The sequence below is a fragment of the Halictus rubicundus genome, chromosome 1, assembly GCF_050948215.1.
Source record: "Halictus rubicundus isolate RS-2024b chromosome 1, iyHalRubi1_principal, whole genome shotgun sequence".
NCBI classification, from domain to species: Eukaryota; Metazoa; Arthropoda; class Insecta; order Hymenoptera; family Halictidae; genus Halictus; species Halictus rubicundus.
In genome coordinates, this window is record NC_135149.1 from 20885754 (window position 1) to 20913638 (window position 27885).

Consider the following 27885-nt stretch of genomic DNA (forward strand, 5'->3'; position numbering starts at 1 on the left):
TAAGATATCGCGCTGGTGGAGATCGCCTCTGATTGGTCGATCCTTGTGCGCACCCTGTTGGTCAGTGGTGCAAACTGCGCTGCGCGAAAGAGCATCGGCACACCGGGTGCAATTAATCCCATTCGGCTGGGGAGAGTGAGAGAAGCGATAGTTTGAGTGAACGATAATTTGCCTATTAAGTTGATCTGGTGTCGTGCAAATATTCCGACCTCTACACGATTGATCGTAATGTAGTCATGCTGAAACAAAGTCATGCCACGAGGCTCATGTGTGTTGGCAGCGATAAAACGGCAGCGCCGTTGTGCGTGCTGGCCGCCAGGCTTGTGATAGTGATAGAACGGTGAAGGTAGTGTTGGTCGCGGTGATGGTGGTGGTGGTTCAGATAAGTACGGGGGATTGAGTGCACGTCAAGTAGATTTTCTGTCCCACGAAACAGTTTATCGCGAACTGTTCACGTTACGAAGGATGCGTTGTAAAGCCTGAAGTGTCAGAGGACTCGAAGACCGGTACAATGTTGAAAGGTTATTCGCGGATCACTCAGGCGCTGCTGGGAACCTTATTTACATGGGCTCTCACCGCAGCGGGTGCCGCACTCGTCATCGTGATTCGAGGAAAACAGGTAAACCTTTTTTTTCCCATTCATTTATTCGATAAAACGTCCGCAAAACAATCGTCCACGCTGCTATTGATAGTTTATTGATGGGACACGAAACACCTGATTCTAACCTTCTTCGGGAGGCATTCTAACCTTACCCGATTTTATCGTCAGTCGCGCGGATCGCCACCCTTTTGAAAAATTTATTTATCACCGTCGTCAATTTTTCTTTTTTCACCTGTTTACGGTGTACGTGCGCGGCGTAGCTATCGAGATATTCGTTCAAAAATTCGATCCCCTTGAGAATCTATAAATAAAATCTTGAGAAGCATGACCCTGAAGGAAGTTGACCATTGACCATGACATTTATCCTTTTCAATCTTCTCGACGGTTTCCATCTATTATAAAGGTTTCGTAGTTCTAATTGACTTGAGAACGTTCTGAAATACATTGCCGCTCGTAAACATTGTAACGTAAAAATATGAGCATGTAATTGTGGAAGGTAAATACATTGAAAGCTGCAACGTAGAAGGTGCATTTATTGCACACCTGGTTCAATAAGATTTCCTTCGGGCACACCGTTTTGCATCGACTACCTGTTCGAATTTCATCATGAATTTTTTTTGAGTCTCCGATAATGTATACAGTATCTCGCCCGTTCCACGATTGCACAGAGATAAATTAAGATTGTAGTCGTGTCCCGAAAGAATGTAATTTCGACAATATATCACGAATTTCGTTGTTATCAGACACCGAATATTTGCTTCTGGTTTTGACGAAAGGACACCAACACTTGTGAAAGTTGTGTTTGATAAGATTTTATGGGACTTAATGTCTGTGAACGGATACTTCCGTTTGACGTATCTAAATGAGTTCCTCATTTACAATGCAAAGAGCCGCTGCTCTAAACGAGACCAACGAAATTAGATAAATTTTTTGAAGTTAGAATTGGGTCGTTCGCGTTCCAGAGCCCCGCGAATTTCAAATTTCGAGATGTTCGATACTCTAATATGCGCAAATTTGTACATCTATTCCAAACCAAAATTATAATAGCTGGACTTTATATATTTGTGACAAGACTGGATAAATGAATTGCAAAATTGTAAAACCATCAGAATTGTTTAATCATTTAAAAAAAATCTTTTAGAAAAAATCTTTTTCACTGATTAGTTGATTCCTTGTAGAAAGACTAAACGAATAATATTATGATATTTTAATAATACAAATGCTTCCTTGTATTTCAAAAATTTGTAGGTGAGTGATGACTAACCAATTTTTAACAATAAAAATATAAAATTTTTGAAAAGTCCAACTAGAAAAACTCATCATTTAGTTACAATTTAGTTCAATTGTACAGTAAGCGCACTTTCTTGCCATTGCTTAAAACTATTTAACAATACAGGTGAAATAGAAATTGCGACGCGAGATATCTCGTCTACAGCGTCGAGTAACGAGCGTTTTGACGCGAAATATCTCGTCCATAGCGTCGTACACGCGACATAGTAGTAACGAACGGATCAAAAATAAAATAATGTTTTTAGAAGGATAAAAAGAGAAATACATTTTTGGACATGGGAATTTTTATTTTCACGCATGAAGAACTACTAATAGTATTTTATGTTGAATTGGTTGGAGCTGCTGACGAAGCGAAACGAGTTTTATTTCGCTTCGGTGTCTGCGATAAGAGCGCGAATTTGCGCAGACCTTCGGTAGCGATTTGATTATAGTGAAGCGTGGGGGATTTGAGGAGGAACGAAGAAATCGAAGTAAAGCGTGGAGGATTCGATTCAGAATGAAGAAATAGGGTGTAAACGGATCTGTTTCAGCGCAAACTGTTGGACATCAGCCTAGGATTTGCGGGAGGCGTGATGATAGCGGCGAGTTACTGGTCGTTATTGGCACCTGCTATCGAAATGGCGTCAAAGAGCAAAATTTACGGGGAGGACGGCCAATATGCGTTCGTACCGGTCGGAGTTGGATTTCTCGTAGGGGCGGCATTCGTATACGGGACGGACTTGTTGATATCCTCCTTCGGCATTCAGTCCCCTAATGTGCTTTTAGCTATGCAGTCAGTCGGTACGAAACAAAGACGCAAGATCCTTGCAAAACTAAAGAGTGACGAGGATTTAAACGATTATGATCCGTATAGCAACGTACAGATTTCCAATGGAAAAGTATATACTCGAATTGAGTCAACCACCATCTATGGTATCTCATTTTCTACTTGTAACATCCAATTCTCTCTGTAGGCTTGGAAAATGGGATCAGTTCACGACACACACACACGTGTATATTACCGTCTATATGTAAATGTCACGCCCCTCTTCGCTTTTTCATGTATAGCAAAACGTTTAGCTGGAACCCGGGAATAAGCAGTACAAAAGAAAATAGAAAACCTCAACGAGAAGAAGAAAATAATTACGATTATACTATCCTTCGGTTTTTTACTTTCTGTTTAACCTGCTTGTTCTTGGAGTGTGCACACTGTCTTTAGTTGCGTGTCTAATTTTGTTTGTGTTCTTTGTATGGTAATTAACCTGTTCACCGGGAGAGTTCGCTCTCGTGTATCTCTCGCGTTCGTAATTCCACGTTTACTTGCACTGTGATATTTAGAATGTTATCTCTTCGTCGTTTCAGCCGCGGCGCCGTAAATCACGCGGTTGTAAATTGAAATGGCAATCGAGAGAATTCGTCCGGTTAACAAGTGGAAATGTTTATCTTATGTTAGCTGCTTCGCACGGTTCAAGTTGGTAGCATATGCATGATAGTGTTCGTGCAAAAGTCCGTGGAACTTACGAAACACAGACATGGGAAAGCACATATCACTCTGGCTCGCTCATTCTCCCTTTTGCAAAAAAAAAAACAAAAAAAAACTACACTTGTGACACTTGTAATTAATTATGTATCGGGCACTGGAGCACCAAATCTCGATCGCTGCTACAACAGACCGGGCGTAGACGTGATTAACGTTAGATACCACTAAGAAAAGGCAATTAATTTTTCGGTTTGTGTTTGAAAAGAGTTCCACAACTCTGCGAAACTGATCTTATTAATCCTGCCTGCGGATATCTAACGGGCAAAAGACGTGTGAAAGAGATTACCGGGTTTTGAATACTATACCTAAAGCTTCACCTGTGCTTTCTATAGAAGGTGAAAACTAACGATGGGTTCTGCCATTCGTTCGACTGGTATCCGAACGATACAGGGGCAAGATCTCGGTGGCTAACGTTTGCATCAACGTCCCCGTTTCAGGTTTCAACGAACAAAACACGCGAAGACGACAAATCGCGCACATAAGCGCGGCGGCCGATCAAGAGGAACTTGAGGCAGTTTACGAATACTCTGATAACGAACAGAAAAACAGTCAGTGGAGGAGGATATTACTGCTGGTCGTTGCAATCACCGTAGGTATCGCTCGATCGAGTTCGGGGCTGGATTATACAAGGTGATCGACAATTGATGATACAACCGAAAAAGTGGCTGATGCTATCTAAAAAATAAGTCGAAAATGTAGAATAACATTTTTTCCTTCGAGGCTTCGATTTCGAGAAAGTCAAGTTCGGAGATTCGGTGAACTGTATAATTCGTTGAATTATGTAACTCGATTTAATTGAAATTGTTTAATTCAATTTAGTTTAAATTGAATATGAATTCAATTTAGTATGAATTTTATGCGGTAAGAGCTTCTGCGATTGTCGAGTGTACTGCAACGTCCATCATTTAACATAATGTAATACAATTATCCCCCTGCTGTAGGGATCGCCTGACGCGTCTGTTCCACTTACTTCTTGCAAATGCTAAGCACGCGAACTTCGATGTTCAAAGTCGATTTTCTCAAAAACAAAGCCTCGTACGAAAACATTTTATTGTACATTTTCGACTTGTTTTGTTGTGGACAGTTACCCCCTTTCCGGTTGTATGTACCATCGGTTATCGATCACACTGAAATAAATCATTTTTCTTTTGCGTTCACTTTCGTTGTTTGTCCAGGTGCATAATATACCGGAGGGACTCGCAGTTGGAGTTGGCTTCGCTGCGGTCGGAAGCAGTGCCTCAGCAACTTTTGAAAATGCGAGGTAAGATATTCTCGAATTACTTAAGTTACCGAGTGGCTAGCGCGCACTATAAAGCGTTCAAATAGTTGGCTGATAAGAAATATCAAATGATTATCTTATAGGCGGAAATGTATTTTACGAAAGTTAATACTCGACGATTACCAGCGATAATAATACTTTTTGTAGCTACCGATATCGCGATTTCACAAATCTCTGTTTTTCTTCTCTATGGCTTTCCATCCGGGAAAATAATGTTTATCGAGCGTTATTTCCACTCGTACTTCGTATTGATCGCATTGCGACTGCGCTTCATCGGCGTTTCGATCAAACTTTCATGCGTACATACTGAAATTGCTTAGTTATTGTTAGATCAATCGTGTTTATTCAATTCGTTGAGAGAGCCAGATAGGTTAAATGCGATGGTAGGGGGGCAACGAATTTTAGTTATCATTAAGCGGATAAATCGATCGCTTGGATAACCACGAGAACGCCGCTCCGACGTTTCTGCATTCCTCCCGCGTTCGTTAATTCCTAATATTAGCTTGATCAAGGGTTCGGAAATTCGACGTCGATTTCGATACCTCGTTGTGTGAAACGAAGAAATAAAAACGTTATCTCGCGGAATTTTTGGAGCACAATATAAAGAAAACAAATTATCTCGCTGATAGCCGATATATTATCAGTAATTTCATTTATAAATATTTACGGTGCTCTATCGGCGTTGGCACTGCAATCTTCCAACGATATTTCGTTTCGAGACACGAACCACAATAATAATTTCTTAAGTATGACAGGAATGTGGAATATTTGTTTTTGATTCTGAAGGGTTTGAGGAGCCAGCCTTAATTTCTCATGTACATAATCTTTCACATTTTCTCAGGGTCCAATCGTTCAAAGCAATTTAACACACACGATAATAATTTTTTTAAAATGCTACATAAAAAGACGGGATTGGAGAAGCTTTCTAGGAGCAACCCTTACAGAAATGTTGTTTCTTTATATTATGTTGGGATCCAATCGTTGAAGGCAATTTAGCAAAATCATTCCTTTTAAATTGTAAACAAAAAAGTAACATTTTTAATTGTATCTTTCAACTGAGGGGCACGAGAAATCCACCTCTTAGTCCATCCCGAGTGACCATCCCTAATTACCCAAGACCTAAGTGGATTCTGATGTATATAAATATTTTTTCTTTACAATCTGTTAGTCATTGAAGGCGTTTAGCACTCAATTGTAGACGAAGATGGGGCATTTTTAATATCTTTTAACTGGGGGCCTGAAGAAACCCACCGCTTAGTCTTGCTAAAAATCAATCCTCAATTCCCTGAATGGTTCCTGCCATAATAAATTGTGCATTCTCTTGGAGAGGAATCATTTTAACGAGTGCATTAAAATAAACTACAACATAAAAATGTTATTTTAATTAAATATGGATGACCCATGGTCGGTTCAAGAGACTATCTCGATTGAGGGTAATTGCTGTGAAAGTATACCGACTGCAATCCAGTTGCGAGTTCGTTTCGCGTGCTATGACGTCCGCGAGATGGCAGCAGGCGACGTTATGGGGAGTCGAGTGCCCGTCGCGTGATAGGAGGTCCTCATGAATGAGTTCTATGGTGGTCGGTCGCGAGTGCCAGCCGCAGGCGAAGTTTATTGGCAGCGGTGGGTGCCCGCGGCGAGGGGGAAGGGCACGTGTGGCCCTGGAATTCAACGAGCCCTAGGCGCCGCGCATTCCATTCCAGCTTCCCGCTTTCCCCGCCTCGTCTTGTCCTCCTGGGCTTCTACCGAACTCGCTCTCCTTACCGCCTTACGCCTTTGACTCCGAAACAGGAACGGCGAATGTCCGTCGATGACGTACACACAGCACGGTCGATCCTACGATATTTATTTTCATTTCAGCGAGACCACTGAAGCTTATTCGCGGAGGAAACTATCAACGATAATTGGTCTCCCCCCCCCCCCCCGTATCGTCTCGTGCTCCCCGTCGAGCGTTCATTCTCACCCCTTCTGCGTCCGAAACCTTGTTCTTATAGATTACTGTGTTTCGAACCGTTTGAAATTCAGTAAACTGGAAAAATTGCACAATGAGTACTAAGTAGAAGAGTCGATCGACTGGCTCTTATCAAAACCAGGACTATTTCGCTAGAAAATTAATGCCAAAAAATTGTGCTCAAAAATGGGGAGTACTCGTTTGGGATCGTGTAACTTTCTTTCTTCTCGAAAGAATAGCACGGCTCGCGAGCCTCGCAAATTCGAATCGCACGTTCAACGGGAATAATAGATGGCAGTCAGTCGCCGATTAGACAAACGATTCGACCGCGGTAGATTTCCCTTCGGAAGGGGCCGCGTAAGGCCTGAATTCTAAAGCATTCAAACGACGATGTCGGACGTCACAGAGCTCTCAAGATGGTCGGTCGGCGTCGGTGCCGCCCATTAACAATCCGTGGAATGAATGGACCGTGTCGGCGTTTTCTTTTCTGCCGCGTGATAATTAAGAAATAGAGGCTGGATTTCTCCATCGGAACGGTTTCCGGCGTTGTTGGCTTTCGAGTGTAAAACGGAGTATAAACGGAGTTTCTCGAAAACAACTGAGGGATATTTTCGTTTATTCTCGTATACATATACTCGATACGATAAACCGGAGAGCGGCTCTACCATTATCAGCTAAGTTTCCCGGTTATGAATGAATCGTCGGTTCGGTCCGAAAGATGACCCCGGCCGATACCGTGTAGTCGTGCGTTGCGTATCGCCACGCAGTCGTTCGTGCTGTGCGTACATACGTCGTTATCGATGCGCGTGCTCTTTCTCGACAGGCCAGAAAGAACGGGCTTCGCGGTAAAAATATTTCATTCAGCGGGCCTCTGCAGCCGACTCTCGCCAAAGCACAGAGAATCACCTGAGGAATTCTCCCAACAATTAGCCGGGATCGTTTACCGCTGCTGGAATCCGGGCGAAAGCGAATGAAGTACTCGTTGCCAAATATACAAACTTTATCGCGTCTCGCAGAATTTAATACTTCAGCCCTTTGCGTCCGAGAACTTCTTCCAGTTTATCTTCCGACGAGTCTAACATGTCTAATTTACCTGTGGAACAAGATTACGAACCGAGGAGCTAAGCGCAAGAGCCAAACGGAGGGAAACATGCTGCGTTTAATGAAGATTTGTTTGGTGTTACTTGAGCGGAGGATTAAGAAGTTTTCGCTAGTTCAACATGGTCAATTTGGAATTTGAATTCAGAAATGGCGATAACTGAAACTTGAATTTAGAGTTTGTTCCCATGATCAAGGAAGGTTCGAAGAGTTACAGCAAGACAATACCATTTGGCCGAGAGTGTACTATCAAGACTGTAAAGGCAGTACTAAGGTTACAAATATATAACTAGTCATCGAGCCTCCTCCGGTTAGCGGTCACCGATTAATTGCGAAGCCCTCGAGGGCCCTACCGAGGGAATCGACTAAATTTCAAGAATCAATAGCTGACAGTTCTGCCGAGAATACCATAGCGAACACCTAATTGGGTGGCTCTGTTTCTCCGGGTACTCGTCGCCGTCCGTTTCCGAATCGCGGACCAGTAGGGAGGTATTACCGTAAAGATCGATCTTTCCACCCGAGTAATGCGACCAGTTTCGAGGAACGAGCCGCCCGACGTGCGTCTCGACGTTCAGAAAATCTCCCAGCCTTCAGCATTTATCGACCCAGCATGCCCTTTTGTAGCCCAACTCGTTCGTAACGAGCAGCATTCCATTCTCACGATGATTGCGATTAAGATCGCGTTCGCCTTCGTGCACATTTTCAGAACTAAACGAAACAACGGGCCGACCATCGAGCCACTACGTTTCCCGTTTTGAAAAAAGGATCCTGCAGGATTCGCACAACTTCGAATAAAATCACGACAAAACGGAATTGCGTTATTTCATCCTCGAGTCACCAACAAGATGAATATTCCATTGCAAAAGAAAAAGGTGAATTTGGTCTGTGTAAGGGTTAATTTCGAGCGTAAAACCTGCAATGTGTGAAATCGATCGTTTGCACCATTTCGCCAAACGGCTCGCGTTGTTCGCGAGCGGCGAGGAGTTCGTGGCTTCTGTAAACGTTGCCGAGAACAGAAACCTCGAGAAGGAGATCGTTGGCACCGGCGTGTCCCGGTCAAGGAAAACGTCGTCGAGGCTCCGTCATGGAAATGAATTTTTACGTAACGCACCTCGGGCGACGGCACTCCTGCTCTCGCCGATCGCTTTGCCCCGGTACGGCGCGGCTCGGCTCGGCTCGGCGCGGCGCGTACGAGCCTGCCCTTTCCTCGGAAAGGTAATTCATTCTCGAGAGAGACGGAGGTAGAACAATCCACGAGTTCCGGTCGGGGCCCCGGCGAAAGAATCATGAATGAAACGTTTCGCAGGCTGTGCAACAAGCAGCGCAGCGCTCAGCTCGTGCGCCGCTCCGCGCGAGAGTTGCCCGTTTCACTCGTCGGAACGCGCACGCGGCTGACAAAGAAGGGACAAGAAATAGAGTAAAGGAAAAAGAGAAAAAGTACGTCGGTTCTCTCGTAGGTAGGCAGGCACGATGGAAAGGTGGGCAGCCGATAGGAACGACGATATTTGCACTCGTAAAACGCTCAAGGAGATCTGGTACTGAGTCACCCTTCGAGCTATGCGGATTTTTCGCGGAATCTGGGTCCGTCGTTTCCCTTTTTCTCCCGCCGTTTCCTCTGCTTTCTTTTCCCCCGACTTCGAAAGTCGCCGGTTCGGGCGTTCCCGAACGAGAAAATACCTGTTCAGGGTCTACGTACCGTTGTCATCCTTCGCGGTCGTTTCGCGTGCCACCGCAATCGCGCGAATCGATCGTTATGATTCGCAGAAACACGCGCCTGCATTCGATCGCGAGCTTCGGGAATCGATGTCGAAATTGGTATACGAAGAAGAGACGTCGCCGCGACACACGGCGGGGTATTTCTTCAATCGAGTTGATTAAAATTTAGGTAGCTGAAATGTAGAAGCGAGACAGTTTCGCGGAAGGAGACTCGTTTTTGTTCAACCTAGATAACGTTAATTGCACGTTATTAATTACTAGACTGCGGATCTTTATGCAAAATAAAACTTGTCCGCATCGATTGCAAAAGGCAGATAAACGTTTCATTCTATCTTGAACAATTTTGGCAAGCCGAAAACAGTACACCGGTACTCTTAAATTATTTTAATCTTTTTACCGTTTCATGTTGCACTTAGTCGCTTCTGTTTTTAATGAATAAAATCCACAGTCTATTACTTACCGATAGAACGGTGTGAAGGGTTTGTCCGTAGTTGAATTTAACATTGGTATTACTTATTTGCTAGAATGAGGAACTGTCTTTATGAAACTACCTTTAATACTTACGAATGAATTCCACTTATTTGATAGAAACGGACCACTGTGTGGCGACCGTATCGCTCGCTATAGTCGGAATTCCTGCGGGCAGTTCGCGGAGGCACCGAAACGGTGCGCTCGGTTTCACGGAATCGAGATTCGCGTCGATAATCAGCATCGCTCGGTGTGCGCGCGATCGAGCCCCGGGTGCGAACCGCCCGATTTGCTTAGGCGATCTTGCTCCTTTTTTCTAACGCGACGGTTAGGCAAACGAAGGAAACGCCGAGGCGAGACGAGAGACAAGACGAGACAAGACGAGACGAAACGAGACGTGGAACAAGGAGAACGAGACTCAGAGGCGAACCGGTGAGAGGCTGAAAGAGGAGGAACGAGGGTGAGAGCGATAGCGTGCGTAAAAACAGAGGAACTACGGAGTGCCGGGTTGGTGTGGCACGTAGATGAGGTGGTGCTATGTTAAACATGGCGCCGGACAAAGCTGCCGACGAAACCACCTCATTTCAGTGCTATCCTCCTGCCTGTCTTATTATATACCGACCCAGCAGTGCTCACCGCACCGCGGCCCCTCTCTGTCCCCTTGTCTCTACTCTTCCTCTTTTGCCCTCCCCGCTCCCAACCCTCCTTCCCCACCCTTTACCCTTTCTCTCGGGCTCTCTCTCTCCGCCGTCCTTTTTCGACTTCGGGTTCGGACTACGGCCGCCTGCCTTCCTTCTCTTTTCGTTCACCTTCGAAAGGTTCTAGCGCCGTCTACCGACTATAAGCGTCTCCGGGACCAGCCACGCGATAGTTCCTAACTCGCTTAACCCCTTGCCCCGCCGACTCCTTTACACCTATGGCGATTAGAACGTCTTTGTCGCCTGTGATTTCCTGAAAAATGGAGATTCCTGCGTCCAGGTATCCTCTAACCAATGAAGCGAACGCTTCCGAATTCCTTTTGCTCGAGCAGAAATAATTTCACATCTCCTTTGGAAGCTAGCGTCAGAGCTACAGTAAACCCTCCTACAACGCGGAGGAAAAAAATTGCGATTTATATCACATTTCTTATAAGTTTCTTCTAACGCGATGCGAATTAATCTCATTTTCGCAGTTCAGGACTCAATGTAGACATCAGAGGAATAGAATTCCAATTCTGTTTAAATTTCTGCCCCGAGTCTGATATTACAGAGCAAGGGGTTGGCACCGAATATCGGCGCACCTCTCGCAATGAATTTCTCGCCGATAAATATTTTTCCAGGATAATCGAAATCCGGCTCTCCGGACTCGAATCGCCAGCACGGACGATCGTCCACGGCTGGTTAACCACGCGTCGAGTAACGCTCGGACTACCACCTCGTTCTCTCCGAGGATCTCTCGAAGGATCTCTCTGGTCGCGTCTCGTGGCTCCGTTTCGAGGCGAATACGCTACGGTGAAACGCGCGCGGCTTCGTTCCCTTAATCGTTGCACTTTGTACCCGCTGCTTATCACACTCGGAAAGCCTGTTCTGACGTGTGTTAATAACGACGGAAGTCGGTTACGATATAGTACTTCCCGCTTAGTCTCTCGGTGCATAGTATTATAAGTGCACGTGCGCCACGGTGGCCACGCTAGTCGCAGCTCGGAACCTCCTCCTCCTCCTCCTACACCTCACACATGCACCGAGCTCTGCCTTCCGTTTGTCGACGGATTTTGCGCCTCTCAACCGGCACTTTGGACGATCCTGTAGCTCTAACTTGGTGGACGATTGGAAATTGTATTGGAATCGGGGGCAGAATGCTGGTAATGGCGATTGTAGGCGTGACCGGGCCGAGTAGGCGTGGCATAGTAGCTGTACGGAGTAGTCAGTGCCGGTTTGAATCTGAAAATTTGCGATTATACGCTTGTTTAGAGTTCTGGAATGCGGATTTTATTTATTTTAGACGTCAACGAGTTCTTTCACTATGCAACCGAGACCTCGATGACGATTGTAGGCGTGGTCTGCTGTTCGTGGGCGTGGCCTAGAGGCCCTCAGCTTCTACATGGCCGGGACAGTGCTTCACAGGACCGTCCATGCCTGGTACAGCCTGAAAATTTCCATTTATACGCTCGTTTAGGGAACGTGGATTTCCTGTATTTTGGACGTTAGCGCGATTTTTGGGTCTCGCGAGCGGGATTTAGTCCTGCAGATCGCAGGCTGCACACTTGGCTAGGATCCTGGTATTCGGACTAGCTTTATTCCACCCGGCAGGCTCTCTTCGCGGCTCCGCGCGTAATCATTCAGGCACAGCCGTTCACGAGAGAAAGATTCTGAGAACCGGACTCGCGAGACATTCTCTAGGCGAAGCGACACGCCGATACTTTTCTCGTCTCGTGTTTCGCGTTCCATCTGCTCGTTTTGTCGGGGCTGTGCGCCGCTGTGGCCGCTTCCTGGTGTCCCTCGGAAGTAGAGAACCGGGTGGTGTACGGTGTGGCTGGGGTTTGTTTCTCTATCCTGGCGGGCTACCCTTAATTTCAGGGTCGGTTGGTCCTGGTACAGGTTGGCGAAATTTCCGGCGAACGGTGGATAGACGACGACGACGACGACGACGACGACGAGAGGAGAACGAACGGTTTCCACGCGGGCCAGAGCCAAGCCAGAGAGACGGGTTCGCTTGTCTCTGTTATCATCGCGGAATTCTCCCGCTTGTCTTCTCTGTCTCCTCTAGTCGGCGGGATTCGTTTCTCTTTCTCTGGCATCGGACGATGCACCGGCGCGCACGGTGCAGCGACTTCGCAATGCTTGGAATGCGCCGGCATTACGCATGCGCGCCGCGTACCTTACTCGGAACAGACGAACACAGCCGGATCCGTTATGTCCCTCGACGACGACCTCAGGATCATCCCGGCAGACTATTCGACAAACTAGCGACTCTTTGCAAATCAATGGTGTATCGGGCAGAGGGAAAAGACCGATGCCGGTGGCCGGTGGGCCCCGGTAGCAGCAAGAGAGCCGGGGTACTCTCTCTCTCTCTCTCTCTCTCTCTCTCTCTCTCTCTCTCTCTCTCTCTCTCTCTGCTACCCGCTCGGCTATTCGCTCGCCTACCCGTTTTCTTCCTTGTCCGCGTCGAAGCGAAGTTCCTCCTCGCCTCTACTCGGCTCGGCTCGGCTCGAGACTCTCAGCTCTCCTCTCGGCTCACCGCGGTGGACACCTGCTTTCGGAATCTCGCTCCCGCGAACGTGTCCTCGATTCACCGAGCCTTCTTACCGCGGAATGCGTCGCAATTAATGACGAGATCAAGCTCAATATGCATCCGAGGCGAGTATCGATCCGAGCCGATGCGCGATGCCGAGGCGATGTGCGAGGCGAAACGCACGTGTAACGTTCCAACTATGTATGTCCTCCGCAGCTCCGATTCTGCATAGAAACGCATACCGCCGTCTTACGAAATCGTGTCGCGTCGGTTTTGGACACGCCGTTCCCGATATACTTAGCCTGATCGCCTAATTGCGAACCTAACCCGATCGCCGGTGCATCTAACGGTCTCCGCGACGCGACGGAAACGTTATTCTTCCAAACGGCTCCACCTGCTCGAAACCCTCGCTCCGCGATTTTCTTTGTATCCGAGGACTTCTTTCGCTTCCTGAAGATGGGAACTTGTTACGTTGCATGCGCATCCACACCGAAATTTTATTCGGCGAGGTTCGCGACCGGGCCGACTTAAACCCGACGGTTTTCATCGAGCGGTACTTTCGGCAGTCTTTCAATGAGTATCGAATTTGGGAACGCTGGGAGTTCATTTTTACTGGAACGCGGATCTTTATGCAAAATACGGGAATCACAATTCCCATCTTTCTTCAACAGAGTTAGATATCCTATAACTCTTCTAATATTTCAAATTTCACTCACACATTTTCTCATAACTGCTAGTTATCTATTTTATCGCTATTAACGATTGCAGTTGGAATTCGGTTCAACTTTTGACGAAGCATACTCCATTGAAAAGGATGTATGGTTTCGCGACAGTACACTTTTAGTAGATTCTGGTCGAATTCTTCGCGACGGGTCCGACTCGACGTTGTAGGGCAAGGGGACAATGACGCAAGGAGCCGAACGGTTGGAGGCTTTTCGATTATGGAGCGTATTTAGGAGATTTGACATTAGAGAGGCGCGCGAGCGCAACGATGCCGGAGATAATGGAGAGAAGAGTAGCGGGGTTGATCTTGGTCTTATGATTTTATGGTGTTAGGCCGTGGCTGGTGGCCTCGGGACTCGGAGCCGAGAAGAGCCGGAGAGCTCGCCTTGGCGTTGGCGGAATGCGGGACGGGCAAATCGCGGTCGGCCCGCTTGCGCCTCGTTCCCATGCATTCCTTACTCCCTCTCTCGTTTCTCCTCACTCTCTTATCTCTGCACCCCCTCCTTCGCTTCTCTTTCTCTCTTGTTCTCTTTTCTCTTTTCCCCTCCAACCCTTTCTCTCTCTCCCCATTTCTCTCGCTCGCTCCTCGGCTTTTCTCACACAGACCCGGCTCGGCTACGTGTACGCTTGTCTCTCGTCGCGCATCTCTCTTTTTAACGAACCATGTGTATACGGAACGCGTGTTCCGAGCGTACACGTTCGTGTAAGGACACACACCTAACAGCCGGAGCTCCGTCTCTTATACCGTCCCTCTCTCTCTCTCCCTCTCTCTCACTCTCTCTCTCTCTCTCTCCTTCTTTCTTTCACTCTGTCTCTATCACTATCCTTCGTCTATCTCTATCTGTATCTTTCAGGTTCACCAATCGCGTGGCCGGTCCCACCGAGAGAGAGAGAGAGAGAGAGAGAGATTCTTCGTGTTTCCTCCAGGACCATTCCTCCTCGTCCTTTTGCTTCTCTTCCTCCTTCTTGATTTCCTCCTACTCTTCGGCCGATATACTTCCTTTAGAAGCCGACCCGACACACCGAGAAGAAGTCCTCGTTATGGTATCTCGACCGATCGAATTTTGCTGCCAGGCTGCCGCGCTGCACGCTGGTTCCGCCAACCTCGAAATCGATAGAGTTCAGCCTAGCGGATGCGCGGTTACCCTAACTGGATACCTTTTCGCATTGTCCTGCTCGCCAACAAACGCTGGCCGATCACCGCTGGTCCCCTACTTTGTCACGTTGATCACGTTGCAAATCGAGAATAACGACTGAGTAGAAAACTGGCACTACAACGGGCAACGTTCGTTAGTCAATCGAACAGTAAGGAAACGCTCGAACTTTCGTTAGGGAAGCACAGACCTTCTGCAAAGACGCTTACGGCGCAGATACACTAGCAAGTAACTTGCGATATTTCTTGCGTGAGCGACTCCCAAGTCTATTTTGACTTGAAGTATCGAAATTGTCGGTTAACCCTAAAGATTCAGAAGTAAAGCAGTGGGTTAAGATAATGTCTACGAAGCCGGTTCAACTAGATGTATCCACACACGCAAGAAATATCGCAAGTTACTTGCTAGTGTATCTGCAGCTATAGGAAAGCAGTGTCATCTGCAGAGACGCTTCTCCTTTGCCTGGATTTTGACATTCTGGAAACAAAGACCACTTTTCCGCCATCGCCGGTTCCTTCGGTTGAAAATAAGTTTAGCACAGCGAGTTAGAGTATTTTCACGAGGAACCGAAGAAAAGTAAAATCGAGGTTTCGGGAGAGGATTCCGATCGTCGTCGGAGGACAGTCGACGATCCTCGGGTATTTGTACGGAGGATCTCGGGGAAAGTAATTTACGATCCTTTAGGTCGGTTGCACGGCCACGAGCGCGAGGATAGGTGTTGCCACGTAAGGACAACCGCGGCCTTATGGAATGCAAAATGGCGACCGCTGTGCGTTCAACGAAGCCACCCGGGGACGCCATGTTGGTGCACAGACCGGCCGAAGTGTGCTGTTACGTTCGATAGCCCGTTAAGTTGAACTGTTGTATACCGACGTGTCATTTAGCATCGAAGTTAGACATTGACGGGCGACCTCCTGTATCCAGTTCAGAAATCTTTCGCTAGCCGGCGATTTCACCCTTGACTCTTGTTGCTTCTTAGCACACTCTCATCCTTCCTCGAGCTCCTTCGTTAAATCATCCTCCAACTGTGACTTCACTTAGGCTCTTACAAATTCTAATCGGGAATATCTAAGTTACAAGTCCGGGAGAAAGCGGCCAAGTTTGAACCCGAGTTGGACTTAATAGCAGCTTACTTGACTTATTAGCTTGGCATTAATAGCACTGTAAATATATTTCTGTTTAAAGATATGCTATATAGCTAAACCATTAACGCGTCGACTGTCGCGCGTGTTTTATGCGTTCACGGAAGCTTTGTTTATTGTATTCGTAGAAGCGATCCGCGTTATTAATAGCAATGATTAGCTGGCGATAATGAAGCTCTTACACTATAATCTAGCTACAGTTTGATACTTCGTGGAATTAATTTTGTGACAGTCATTTTTAACGCTGCAAGTATTTTTCTTTTCCAGGACATACGGTACACATTAGGCTACTTTCCCCTATATTACGCACTATCCTCCCTCATTTTAAGGGAGATTAGATGTTCCACGAGAACTTTTATGCATACCGTCAACGCGTTTTCGTTCGAATTTTGTAGTGTTTGTAAATTCTTCTCGAACGAAGGACTAGTTGACAGAGCAGAAGGGAAGGAAAGCATTCGGCGGGTCCGATTCCTCAGTTTCGTCAACAAAGCGAATTTTTATGGTGTTCGTGGTCTCCGGGGACCACCATGCTAGGCTGTCCGCGTGATCGAATACGCGTGTATAACGGTGTGACCGTGATACGAGTTTGACTACGGGAACCAAAACACACGCGTGCTACTTTTTTTATGGGTACCAACCAGTTTGGTAAGATCTCTTTCTTCCGCTGCTGGACCGGAGAGAAATCTTCGATTTTCGGCTCGAGACTGCGCGACGCCCTCGCGCGGAATTCCTAGACCTATCTGGTTTAGGAGCTAACCTTTGGGACCAGCAAACCCAACCTAAAGAAGTCGAACAACATACTTCAAGGTCGTTGAAATCGATGGGGAAATACCTATACCCTTTGTACCCTTTCCCTTCTTCTGGGTTTGCAAAATCTTTGAGGAAGAGGACTTTGCCGAGTCGTTCCTACGATAAATGCTTTCTAATCTGGAGAAGAGCGGCATGGTGGAAAGAGGAAAGGAAGATAACGGCTAATGGGTTTTTCAAACATCGCTTTGGCACACGCGCGTCAATCGAGATAATCATTCGTAAACTGTTAATTTTATTATCAACGCGCCTAGGAAACGGCGAGCCACCGCTGCCGGGTTTGTTCCACATCGATTCTCGCGAGCGTTCGGTTTCGTAGAAAGGGGAATGAGAGTATGGAGGATTCGTGTCCCTTGGAGACGGACCTCTTCGAACACTCGCGGAGGATCCTGCGTCGAGCACTCGATACTTTCTCCCGGACTGCACACGTCCAGGAGCGAATATTCACAACTTCCCTCAATTCCTCCCGTTCGGGGAGGAAGGACTCCTCAGACATCAGACGACTATTATTTTATAGGTATTTAAGTTCTTCCAACGTTTTCACTGTTTTAAATTACAATTACGCATTTTTGTCGTAAATGCATACAATCCGCTGTAATCTTCAGGCTCTAGCCAGCCACATTGGATAATCGGATGATAGCATCGGTATGTCTGTATCGAGAGAAAAATACAGTAAACATGTCTGTACTTGGAAAAATGCCTGACCATCCTCCTAGATGTTCCGATATCTATTCGAGAATCTGTAATCTATTTCCTATTTTATCCCCGAAGATACACCTAGAGGCAATCCTCCTGTCTCCGAAAGTAGTAACATCCCCCCCAAAAAAAAAACAAGTAGATAGGTACTGCTAGATTGTGATCGTGTTGCAAAGGCAAAGATAAGTCCCGGGTCCACCAAAATCGAGACAGAGCCTTGAAGAAACGTTCGAGTGAGCCTTCTCGCGATCGGAAGCGACGAGGCAGCTCCTGGTCGTCAGCCTGGCTGTCTGGTAGCACGGCAGACGACTGGAGTTAGCGACCCTGACCGTGGAAATCAGAAGAAGAACTCGGAAAGGAAAAGAAACCGGCCGGCAGGATCGTCGGTTGGACAGGAGCAACACCACTGTAGCATCAGCAGCAAGAGCAGAAGCAGCAGCATCAGCCGCGCAGCTCAGATCAGAAAAGAAGAGAGGACCAGAAGCAAGGAGAATCAAGGGAGAAGGACGCGGCGCGCGCGCTCTCGGTCGGTCGAAAGAAAGAAAAGTAAGAAGGTGAAGAGCCCAGGGTGTGGAGGAAGGGGACGAGATCATTCTCGGAACTCGGGTGACCTCCCCTGGCGCAACTGGCGAACAGCCGGACCCGACGGGTTAACTGTACAACCACTTATGTACCTCGATGCTATAGGAATGCGACGACGATGCCGTCCCATGAAATAACGCACTACACGCTCCGCTCCGCTCCGCGTCGAGCCGAGCGGAGCCGCGCTGCGGCGCGGGGCACATGACATACCATGTGCTCTCTTCGGGGGCCCTATACGAGAGAGAGCGCGACCTATACCGGCGATCCTCGGTCGGAAGAGAGGAGAGGGCCCTCGGATCGCGCGTCATTCATTCACCTGCTCGGGGCCACCTCGCCACAACGCCGTTCCCTTGCTGCCAGCCCGGGCCCCGCTGATCTATTGTTCCTTGGAAATTCTAACCGTTCGTCGATCGACGATCCTCCGCGTAACATCGCGGAACACCTCGCTTAATGTCTTCAACGTCGAGATCCAACCTTTTTCTGCTTCCTCGTCGACCCCTACTCCTTCTTCTCGCTCTCTATCCACCACCGGCGCGAGCTCGCGAGCACGAGCATTTACCTTCCGAGTATACTCAATTTTTTCGCCCAGCGACGTGTTACTTTTTCCAAGCCCTTCTTTTTCCTCTTCCACTCGTCTCGCCTCTCGGCTCTCCTCTCCTCTCCTCCGTTCCCCGGTATCTGTTGAATTAAATTCCGTCTATGCGACTCTCCGTGAATCCTTCTGGCTCGCGCGACGAAAGCTAGGTCGTCCGAGACCTTAGTTACCGCATTCCTGCCGCCTGAACCGAACGTTTTTCCCTCGTTCCCCCGGAGTTTACCTGGTATCGGATCGTGTACAGCCATTCATTCGGACGGGTCTGTCTTCGCCGGCAGATCTCGGTACCGTTTCCCCTGCTGCTTACGGTGTGCCAGCTATCGATCGTTTGTCGGTCGATTTGCGATCTCCTGGCCCGGGAAGACCATCGGGAAATTCCGCACGTCGCGCTCCCTCTCTTTATTGTCACCGGTGACGTTTTACACGGAAGTATCCCGACTGCCAGACTTCGACGAGCTTTTGTAGGAAAATAGTGTACAAGCTCCTTATAATGTGTACGAAATATTGGTCGTGGATACCTAGTTTTAGCTAGTTTTAGCTAGTTCTGGAGATATATAGTTCTGTTTCATTTTGTTAATCGACAATGTTATAGCGAAATTCTATTTGCACGGTTCTTCTTCTGACCGTGAATGTAGCATACTTTCGTAAGACGAAGACCCGCTCTATCATATGGTATAGTTAAATTTCGCCTCTGGGCTTTAATTGTCAACAGACATTGAAAAATATCCGATAGAATCGGAAAAGAAGTTTATATATATTTAACTGCTCGTAATGTAATCAAAAAGTGTACCATTGTTTTTTGAAGAGTCTGCAGAATCGTACGCAAGAACCTACCGCGTAGCTTTCTCATGAAAGAGCATGACGATCTTTTCAAAATTAAACTTCTCTAAACCGTACCACGGAGTGGCTAGTTTCAAATTATTGGAAGATGCTACGATAGAAAATAATGGAATACATTTCTCGGGATACGTTCAGCGTCGGATCCTTTTTTGCCTGTGATCTCTAGGCAAGATCTCGCCGCAGGAGAGAGTCCGAAAGATCGAGAAGAGCGGCGAGCGAAGTCCGAGGCCCGCGATTTAAAAGTCTCGAAAGGGGCCGGTGCAATATGTGTCTTGTCTGCACTCTAGTGTTACGTGTACGTACACGATCGTGTTGGTTCATTCACCTGCTGCGTGGCTCGCTCTCCTGCGTTCCCTCCCCGCTCTCTTCTCGGCTTCTTTCGTTCAGTCTGTCTGGGCTTTCTTCATTATGCTCCGGCGTATTAATCCTTGAACCGTGGATCACGATCGGCCGATCGGCCGACCAAGTCCCGTGGAAAACCGTATAGCCAGTGGACACGGATCGGATAGGACAAGGAACGGCCGTCGCATTTCCATTGGAAAAGACGAACCGCCGCGCGATCGATGGGATTTTTGCGCGTCCAGGACGAGAGCCGCCGCGCTCATGAATTAAAATGCCCCGGCAATAAATTGTTCACGGTCCGAGCTGGCTTCGCCATTAACCCTAGGAAGAGCCTCGGGGCCGTTATGTGAAACACCGAGGCCTCCCTCTAACTCACCGCAGGAGCATCTCGAAAAAACGCCGTCTCTCCTTTCGCGAAAAATTTGATAAAATCATCTACGGATTGTTACACCTTGCAGATTACTATCGAATTACCGAATTTCGTTTAACAAAGACATTATTCAAAATATAGATCTTTTCGCCGGGAAAATACTGAAACGGTTCAAGCATAGATTGGCGAAATCGGATCGTTCGCCTAGGAAGCTCCGCGGCTCGAACAGCTCGCGGCAGATGGAAAAATCTCGAGAATGTCGAAGCCGTCAACCAGTTTCAAGAACTCACCGCGACCGCGACCGGGGAGAAGAACCGTGCAACTTGGCTCGCGCGGACTCACCTTGGTTTTATTCTTATTCTTATCGGTCCCCGGGCTGGTCTAGCCTGGGTAGGCCGGTGGTCGTTTTCAAGTTGTCGCGTCTCGCCTAACTGTAAAATTAAGGTAACGCCTGAGCACGGCCGGTTCTACGCTTTTGTTGCAGAAACCTTGCGATCGGCATCGGCATCCAAAATTTCCCGGAAGGACTGGCGGTGTCTTTGCCGCTTCAGGCCGCCGGAATTAGCACCCTGAAGAGCTTCTGGTACGGCCAACTGTCTGGGATGGTGGAGCCTCTCGCCGGCGTCCTTGGTGCAGCCGGAGTCTCGCTCGCTGAACCTGCGCTGCCTTATGCACTTGCCTTCGCGGCCGGTGCAATGATCTACGTGGTGATCGACGACATTGTCCCGGAAGCGCATTCGGAGTACGTAGAACATTATGCAACCTCGACCGTTCATCGGCAGGTCCATGGAAATTCCCCGTAATTCAGTTTATGTCTCCCTAAATCCTTCCGCTTACTAAAACCATCATCTGGAAAGAAAGAAGATTGCATGAGTTGCATTAGATTGTCCCAAAAGTCATTTTTCGGAATGTACACGTTTTATATCGTTGTATAATAACGCGATCATCTGTTTTGTTATTTCTTAACCTTCCTCTAACCATGCCATTTGCTTTCTTAACGTGTTATCTACTGGCGATTATAGATCTTTCAACAGTAATAGCCATTTTAATCCTGAACCAACAAGTCACTTCCAGTACAAGAATCTAGTAATTTTGTTTAGGATTATTATCTATAAAACTATTTTCAAGTTTCCTTTTGGTATAGTACAATTATTGAACATTCTTTTAATAGGCTACCGGTAGATAAAGTGTAAATACTGTATTCTCTCCATTTTGTGTACCGACCGAAAACGAAATGAACTTTTGGGACAACGTAACTTGATATTACTAATACCATTTGTTACGAAGAATCGTGGTCTTTGAATTTAACTGCATGTTTCCAAAGTTTCGCTTTTCCCATTTTTAGCCAGAGAGTGGAAGAACTCAAAATGGTTGACTACTGGAACAATTCCCGCAACTTTCGTTTCTTAAGTATCGCCATGAGAGAATGTTTGTTTCGCAGAAAGATCCTAGAAACGCGTTGATTGTCCCGCGGCTTCCTGGTTTCCGGTCCGTTCCATCCTCATCGGCGCGAATTTTGATCGGTTTCGCGAGCTCGTTGCCTGCCAAAGGCCACGAGTAGTATGTCTGTCGGTGGCGGTATACCTATACATGCCGACGTATTCGGGACCGATTACGGTACAATGGCGCGTGACGGCGTAGCGAGCGAGTGTAGTTAGCGCGCGGCGTCGGTAAAACGGACGTGGCGAATTTCTTTCCCAGGGCCCGACGGTGTCTAGCTGAACGCGCATTGTCATTATAATTGGCTTCTTTTGTATTTCGTGCGATCTAACCGCCCTGCCCGGATACCCGTGTGTACTCGTGTACCGTACGCAACAGCGCGACGCTCCTGAGATAGTAGACCGAGGCCCGCTCCCTCGGGAACCCTCCCGGGGACCCCGGAAAACACAAAAGTGAAAATGGGATCCCCCCTGCACCGGCGAACCGTTGCTCGACCTCCAAGACCGCGCGCCGGGCTTCTTTCGCTCTTTCTAGCCCAGGTCTCGTTTCTTCCTTCCTTGTTTTCCTTTCGTTGCCGCGACAGCCGTGCGAGGTCTTTTCCAAAAGAGAGCGACAGAGACAGAGACCGATCGAGGGAAGAAACTATACAATACCAACGTTCGCCTTGCTTTCTGGTTTAGCGGGCCGGCGACCAAGTTTCTTCGGGGAAAGGCAAATGCGGAGAGATCCACGAGCGGATCCACTCGCGCGGATAACTTCGAGAGCCTGGCCAAGCTGGCTGCCAGTTAGCCCGAACGCCTAGGGGTGCTAAGCCCTCGTTGTTCTGAACGGTCCGACGTTTTTCAAAAATTTCGCTTCCTAAATCTCGAGCCCAACGATGGACAAAGAGACTCCCAAAGGCAATCTTGTCGTCCAGGTGTGTTTTGCCATGACACCGGAGGTCCTTCGATCGTTCATCGATCTCTGAACAGGGCCGTAGTCATCTTTAAAAGCTTCGTGATCTCATTGAACAAAAGTCAAGCTATTTCTACAATACCAGTTGCGAACGACAAAAATGATCCTGCCAGTCAGAATGATTTCTAATCTAGACTGCGGATTTTTATGCACTATAAAAATTCTCTGAATTAGTTTTAAGTTATTTCTCTATATATGTCGCCAAAGCCTGGATGATAATCGTCGCGAAATTATCCTCACTACCGCGGGGTATACCTTGTGAGGGGCTACGAAGCTCGAGAGGCCTCGGACGCCCAGGAGTGTAAACATAACTCTGGACGATACATGACGCTGGCAAGACCCTTGCTGCTGACACATATCGAGTAGTCACTGTATTAATTTCTTTTCGTAATAAATCCATTGGGTTGTAAATAATACACCAGTAGTTTTAAATGTCTTAAATATCAACACTGGTTTGTATTTTATCTGCTCCTTTTTTATCATTAATGCATAAAATCCGCAGTCTACTAATCTCACTATGCTCTACATCAAAAGGGTTAGCGAACAATTTGAATACTCATCTTACATTGACAAATTCTTTTAACTCTTCAAAAATATGGATTAAAGAGCAGAGAAGAAAAAGAATAAATACAGGTGGGATTCAAACATAGTTCTTTATGCGCTCCTTCATTCTACAGTCAAGTGGTCACGGGGCCGTACCGACATACAGTTGATATTTCGAAAAAACGAGGGCCCATTTGAAAGATTGTCGCGAGGGTATTGCAGCCCTAGAACCCACAGTGGCCCTTCCAAGAGCGATTTCCCCGCCCAGCATCGGAACCGGGCTCTATCGTTGAGAGAGACGCGAAGGGACAAGGACGAGAGAAAGTTTGCGAGATCCGGGAATCGTCTAGTTTTCGTAACGACCGTCCGCGAAAGTCGTGGGGCCGGTTGGTCTCCGAGGGGAAGAGAGTGGTTCCCGGTGTTTCGGAATCGAATTTTTCCCCGGTGGTCGTCGGCTAGTTTCGGAGGCCTTTGGATTCTTAGAACCGAGGTCGGTCATTTGCATGGCTCTGTGCTCGGTGAAAAGGAATGCCTGCTCGCCGGCGCGGAGGCTCGTGGTATTCCAGTTAAAAGCGCCTACTTTCCTTCGGGTAGACGGGCGATCATCGTCCGACGAAGGGGACGAGTTTGCTTTGGCTTCCGTTCGCGAGATAAGTCGTGTACCCTGTCGATCGGATAATTCGCGGGTACACACAGAGAGAAAGAGGCCGAGAAATTGGTTCGACGAAATCGTTTTCCAATTTCTCCGCGGGCGTCGGGACTGATCGCGACAAATCGAAGGGGACGAGGAGATCGTGAGCGCGCGCGACGAGACACCGGGTAATGGCTAATAAAAATACAAATTTCTGCGCCATACCGAAAGCAGGTATTTACCGCGCGGATATGATTGATGTGGTAGAACGCCCACCGAAACACAACAGCGCATTTCACCGGCCGTTAAAATTGATGGCCGTGTATAATTTACGAAATCAACAAGCCGTGACGTGCAATACCGGGTACCCCGCCGGTTCGCGTATGTGTTCGCCGTATAGATGATACGTACGTGTGTGCTTGATTCATACTTGAGCCGCGAAACCCCCTTTATTTCGCGCCGTGCCGATGCTCCTCTCCTTCCCGAACATTGTTCACCGCACGATCCCGGACCGACTGCCGATCCGAACTTTTCCGATGCTCTCTTTCCTCCGGCTTGCTCTCCCGACGCTTCCTGCTTCGTCAATTGTATAACTGGACGAAATTATAGAGGGAAGGCTGCCGAATTTCGACTAAAATGCTACTTAACTCAGAACTCTGTTCAAGTGCAATTGATTCCGGCTGGCGGCACTGCAAATACTGTTCTTCTGTAAAATACATATCTAACTAACTCTGTTCTATCACAAGTAATAGGACAATACTATATATTTTTCTTCTACAAAAAATATTGCTGAACAAGACCAAAAGTTTCGTTCATAGACGATTGATATGTCTGGATCATTTAATTGATCAAACGTTATTTAATTTCGAACAACCTTTTCAAAATTGTGCCAAACCACTTGAGATTTTTTGAGAAGCTAGATAATTAGGGCGCTGCGTAACAGAAACACAATAAAAAGTCCTCACTCCTACCATTATTTAAGTGTCTTACATCCTCTAACATACTAATCGTCTGCACCCCTTCCTGGACCCATGGTGTCTCCAACAAACGCATGTCTGTCTTCGTTGTTAGCTGTTCCTCCTCGAATGAAAACGTTTATATTGCTTTTTGATTGCAGTGGGAATGGCAAGCTGGCCAGCTGGGCTGCGATCGTCGGGTTCTTGGTAATGATGTCCTTAGACGTGGGATTAGGCTAAATCCGCGTGGGATCTAGATTCCCGCAAAGCTCGTCAATCAGAGAAATCCTAAATCGTTCTTGCGGCGCGCCGTGTGTGCTCTCGCGTTTTGGATCTCGATCCCCAGGATCCGCCGATTCCACATATCCGATCGAGTTTTTGCGACGGTGAAACGAGATACACAGATCGTCGCGTGTTCTCGCGTCATCGAACTATCGAAACGTGTCTTCCATGAATCTAGACTTCGTTGATCCGGCCGCGCAGGAGTCAATTAGATCAACGAGACGACGACCTTCGGCGACGTTTTAGACGTTTAGCATCTGCGTCGCAGGCATCGATCGGACATTGGAATCGGTTCTCTCTCAGGGAACGGTTGCTTGGCCGCGGTTTTCCCCGCGAAAACCGTCGAGGTCAATGCATCATCGTTGCAGTTTGCAGTTTGCAGCACAGGCGCCGCGCGCATCGATAGTCGTCGCCGCCGTTAGAGTATTACAATTCCCGTACAGCGTCGAGATAATCGCGAAGTAATTGCGCCCTCTTCATCGATTTCATCGGGAATCGGTAATCGATCATTCCTCGAATATAGACATATATATATAAATATGTGTCTATGTCTGAACAGAAATAAAAAAGAGAGAAAAAAAAACAGAAACAGTAGATAACTATAAGCGACGCGCCGCAGCAACCACTGCCGCTTGTCGAACAGCGAAATTCAATCGCCACGTTTCCTGAAAAATTGGTTCTCCTCGAGAATTGCTCACACACACACACACACGCGCGCGCGCAGTATTTAGCGCCGAGAATAGCGGCGCTCGTTGAGCTCGTCGAGTCCAATTATTTGCATTTCAACGCGCGTCGTCACGATTTTCCCGGAGAACATCGTCGAGCGCGATTCCTCTTATACTTTTCTTAAACGTACTTCTTCGAAATTGGCCGATCAGAGAGAGAGAGAGAGAGAGAAAGAGAAAAAAGAGAATGACATCTCGAGGTCGCACGCTATTGCTTCGAGCATAGAACCGGGTAAGTGCACGCATATATTTATTACGTTACACGCACCTTTCGAATGTCTGCCCTGTCGATCGAGATCGATACCACGACGTATCGGTGCACGAACGTACGTTCCACGCGACGCAACTGCGTTTTCACACTGTTTGTTTCTTTTCAACGTCACACGGGGTCGACGACACTTTACTTACCGGCAGGTACTTAATCGTCTTCCAAAAGAGACTAATCGTCGAGGCTTCTTTGGTGGATCAAACGGTAAAAAGAAATGCTTAGATACGAAAAGCTAGCGAAACAATTCAAATGGAACGCGTCTAGCACCAGAGAGCCTCAACAACAAAAACAGTGGATAAACTGTTAATTACTGCTTAACACGTTCGGCGCCACCAGATACGTGACGTCCACAATCTGGCAGTTTGTTATAAAACAGTCAAACTAATTTTTCACTTGGACAATTTTTATTTTGCATACGTTCCGCAGTGTGGCCACAGTGAGTCTACGGATTTTTTTCAGCTAAATTATTTCAAATAACGTAGGTACAGTGATTTCTCTGTATATGTTGCCAAGGCCTGGATGATAAACGTCGCAGAATTATCCCCACTACCGCAGGGTATACTCCGTGAGGGGCAGCGAAGCACGAGAAGTTTCGGACGTCGAGGAGTGTAAACATAACACGGTAAGACCCGTGTTGTTGACATATATCGAGAATTCACTGTACATTGCATCAAATGTTGGTTGCGAACGTGTTAAAAGTGCCATTCATGCGGATTTTGTCGACACTCGTAAGTTCTGTTAACGTGCACTAAATTTATGGTATAAGCTTTGCAGCTCGTTCGGAGCCTCGATTAATTAACTAGTTGATCGCTGTCGCACCGTCGTAACATTGCCGCGAAAGAAGCATGATCGTCAGGCAATTTTCTGGATTTCTGCGAAGGCCGTGACGCTTGAACGGATCGAGCATCATCCAAATTGCATGGCAGAAAGAATAACGAGCATTACACCGGCCGGTGGACGGCTAGCGCTCATTTGTCAACCGGACAATGTGAAAACGCTGCAACTATCGCGCGCAGCGTCGTCGAAACCCGCCACGCTTCTGTGTCCTCGTGAAACTGCCCTCTGAAATGCATAGACTGTATTTTCGTACATGATCGATTTCTACGCGATGGAGTCGCGCGTCGAACCGCGCGAGAACGATGGAAAACGCGACGGTATCGAGGAGGCAGCAGCCTAAAGATAAAAGATCGAGAACGAGAATTCCGGTGTTCGAAAAACGTTTTATAAGAACGACTTTTATTCCTGGCCGTTGCTTCGGCGATATCGTGTTAGGGGCGTCGTTGCTGTTCGGGATCCATGGAAATTCTCCCTTTGGTTTATATTAAACCAGCGTTCGTGGAATATGCAATACCATGTTTCCTTAACTAAGACCGTTTCACACATTGCGAAACCTTTCTCTGCTAGAAAAACACTTTACCGTTTTGTTTGTACGAAGCGCAATAAAGAATATGAAAAGAGTACGGCTCACGACCGTTCTACGGAAACTGAGAAGAATTCCTTGACTGTTCCTCGCCCAGATATCCGGTCCATAGAACGTTTCGGAACGCGTTTCGCGAACGTGCTATCCGGATCGGTAACGTAATACCGCCGCCGTCGAAATAATGCAAACATTCGGAAAAATTCTCTTCGAGAAGACTTCAGATTTTTATGCATTTATAAAATATTCATCAGTCAATGTAGTAAAAATATTCGAAGAAGTCAATGAT

General features: G+C 47.3%; 1 protein-coding gene across 2 annotated transcripts; it reads left to right on the forward strand.

Moving 5' to 3' along the window:
* Window positions 1–98: 98 nt before the first annotated feature.
* On the forward strand, window positions 99–27637 carry Zip48c (Zinc/iron regulated transporter-related protein 48C). Of its 2 annotated transcripts, none has more exons than XM_076792773.1 (6): window positions 99–619; window positions 2422–2803; window positions 3848–3999; window positions 4586–4671; window positions 20865–21122; window positions 25066–27637. In XM_076792773.1, exons 1-6 carry the CDS (start codon window positions 512–514, stop codon window positions 25142–25144), a joined length of 1065 nt encoding a protein of 354 aa, XP_076648888.1. In that variant the 5' UTR covers window positions 99–511; the 3' UTR covers window positions 25145–27637. The 2 variants fall into 2 exon arrangements, with proteins under 2 accessions (XP_076648888.1, XP_076648896.1); XM_076792781.1 differs by having other exon boundaries at window positions 100–619; window positions 2422–2671.
* Window positions 27638–27885: the final 248 nt, after the last annotated feature.